The 2,362-nt window shown below is 50.1% G+C and overlaps 1 protein-coding gene across 1 annotated transcript; it reads right to left on the reverse strand.

The window, feature by feature from the left end:
• Positions 1–1,184: 1,184 nt before the first annotated feature.
• Positions 1,185–1,940, reverse strand: LOC135812864 (uncharacterized). The gene has a single exon (XM_065326081.1). The coding sequence runs from the start codon at positions 1,938–1,940 to the stop codon at positions 1,185–1,187; it is 756 nt and encodes a 251-aa protein (XP_065182153.1).
• Positions 1,941–2,362: the final 422 nt, after the last annotated feature.

Consider the following 2,362-nt stretch of genomic DNA (forward strand, 5'->3'; position numbering starts at 1 on the left):
CAACCAATCTTCCATGAAACTCATTGAAACAATACCACCAGAAGCTCACTTCTGCATACGCCTCATCAGACCACTCCTGTCTATGAAACCAGCTTTTCCTCCTGAGAATCATGTCATACAATGCCCTGGTTCTCAACCTTGCAACTGGCCCAATGGCGAAAGACATTGAAATGATGAACCCAGCCAGCCTAGCACACTCTTTGGAATTCGGTCTCCTCTTGCTATGCAAAACTCTCAAATGCTCCAAAAACCTCAGAACTCTTGCCTCCGCCACACTTACTCTCCCGTGAACCAGGTCCAACACAAAACCCAGAATGGTAGGCTTCTGAGAAGGCACAAGGCACGATTTCTCCACATTGATCTTCCAACCCGCTCTTTCCAACGTTTCCGTGAGCACACCTGCTACCCTCACTGTCTCTTCCACAGTGCCCGCTCCTGCAGAGCCATCGTCAAAGAACATCATGCACTTAATGCCCTGAGCCCTCCAGTAACGAACCATCACACGGACCAGTTTGTTAAAAAGATACGGAGCAGTGGAGAGCCCAAACGGCAATGACTTGAAACAATAAAATTCACCTCCCCATGAGAAACCCAAATATTTCCAATGGTCCCTTGCCATATCAACATGGTGATAACCACTCTTCAAATCGAATGTTACAACAAAGTCGTCTTTCTGAAAAAGCTTCACTGCCATCCTGATATCATCCAATTTAAACCTGAATTTTGCCAAACATTCATTCACTTGCCTCAAGTCTAAAATCAGTCTCAGCTTCCTAGCACCTTCCACCACTCCCAGCGGGCTAACACAATTTAACTCAGATTCGTTTACTTTCATCGCACTCCCGCAGTCTACCAGCCCCTTCACTGCCTCATCAACAAATTGTACATGCTTCCAACAGCTTTTCTGATTCCTTAAAAAACCAGACGGAGGTTCTGTCACAAACGGCAACGCATAACCGACCTCCAAAATACTAATAATCCAAGATGAAGCCCCCATCTCCCTCCAAAACGGTATGCACCGCTTCAATCTCCCATGCATCACAGTTTCACCCTCTGCCCAGATTTCCCCTTCCCCTTCCCCTTCCGCACCATATCCGCTTTCAACCACAACATCTGAATAAGTTTGAACACTCTTTTCATCATCCTCATCCTCATCATCAACATGCACATCAAACTTATCTTGTTCATCGTGGCTGCTGTTGCTGCTGCATCGGGAATGACCTGGCAGGTGCTGGGCCTGGGGCAGGCTGCGTGCAGTCCCTCTGCACGTGCCCCTTCCCTCCGCACCGCCAACAGGCCAGCTCCTTGAACGGGGCGCCGAATCCGGGTGGCTTCGGTGCGGCCGGCATGGTCTGAGCTCGAGCAGCCGCTCCGAGCCCGACCCCGGCTGGGCGGCCTCCTGGAAAGGGCTTGCCACTGCTCCTCTTCCCCTCCTTGGCCTCCGCCCTGGCCCTCCTCATCCTCCGCTCATCGTCCGTATCGGACCCGCACTCCATTTTACCATCATAAATGTTTGCGGCCGACCACCCTTCGGCGTCCGCAAACAGCAATAACTTGACGCGCCGCTGGAGGACGCTCTCACCTTCCTCTATGTTTCTGGCGATGTCCTTCTCTCCTCGACGCTCCGCCTTCTGCCTTGCCTTGGCTAGAGGCTCCAACGCCTTACTTATCACGCAGAACTGCTCCTCGTGAGCCTTGGCCTTCCAACTTCTCTTTCTTGCCGCCGCCATCCTCTCGTCCTGTCTCTCCCTCTTCACCTGCTTACTTTCCTTGCTCCTCTTGCTCTTCTTGCTGTTTCTCCTCTTGCTACTTCTACTCCTGCCACTTCTCCTGCTCCTCTCTGACTCACTCTCACTCTCACTGTCACTCCTATCCTCTCTTTTCCTCTTACGACTAGACTTCTCCAACTTCCTCTCCAACGTCTCCAATCTCGCAGCCATCTCTCTCATCCTCCTACTCTCCTCAACATACCCTTCACTCTCACTACCACTACCACTCGGCGACACACTTCTTGACCTCTACATTCTTTTCACAAACCAAAACGTTCAAATTAAATAATTCACAAACTCTCACTCAACTCTCCGCACAAAGACAAAAGAGGCCGACCCTGCACTCGTCACCTCCTTTTATCCCACACCGTGCTCCCTCGTACCCGTTCCCGGGTGGACAGAGAACACTACTTCTCTGCTAATTCTTATACTGTGACGTCAACCGCAGAGAAGTGACATACTTAGGCATAATTTTTGGAAATTTCTTTTTCCATGCCAAAGTGATGTCTACCTATCCAACTTCCATCAGGAAAATTTTGGTGCCCATCTGAAATGTATATGTGCCATAAATACGTATACATTGCGCACATGTC

Source organism: Sycon ciliatum, chromosome 3 (assembly GCF_964019385.1).
Source record: "Sycon ciliatum chromosome 3, ocSycCili1.1, whole genome shotgun sequence".
NCBI classification, from domain to species: Eukaryota; Metazoa; Porifera; class Calcarea; order Leucosolenida; family Sycettidae; genus Sycon; species Sycon ciliatum.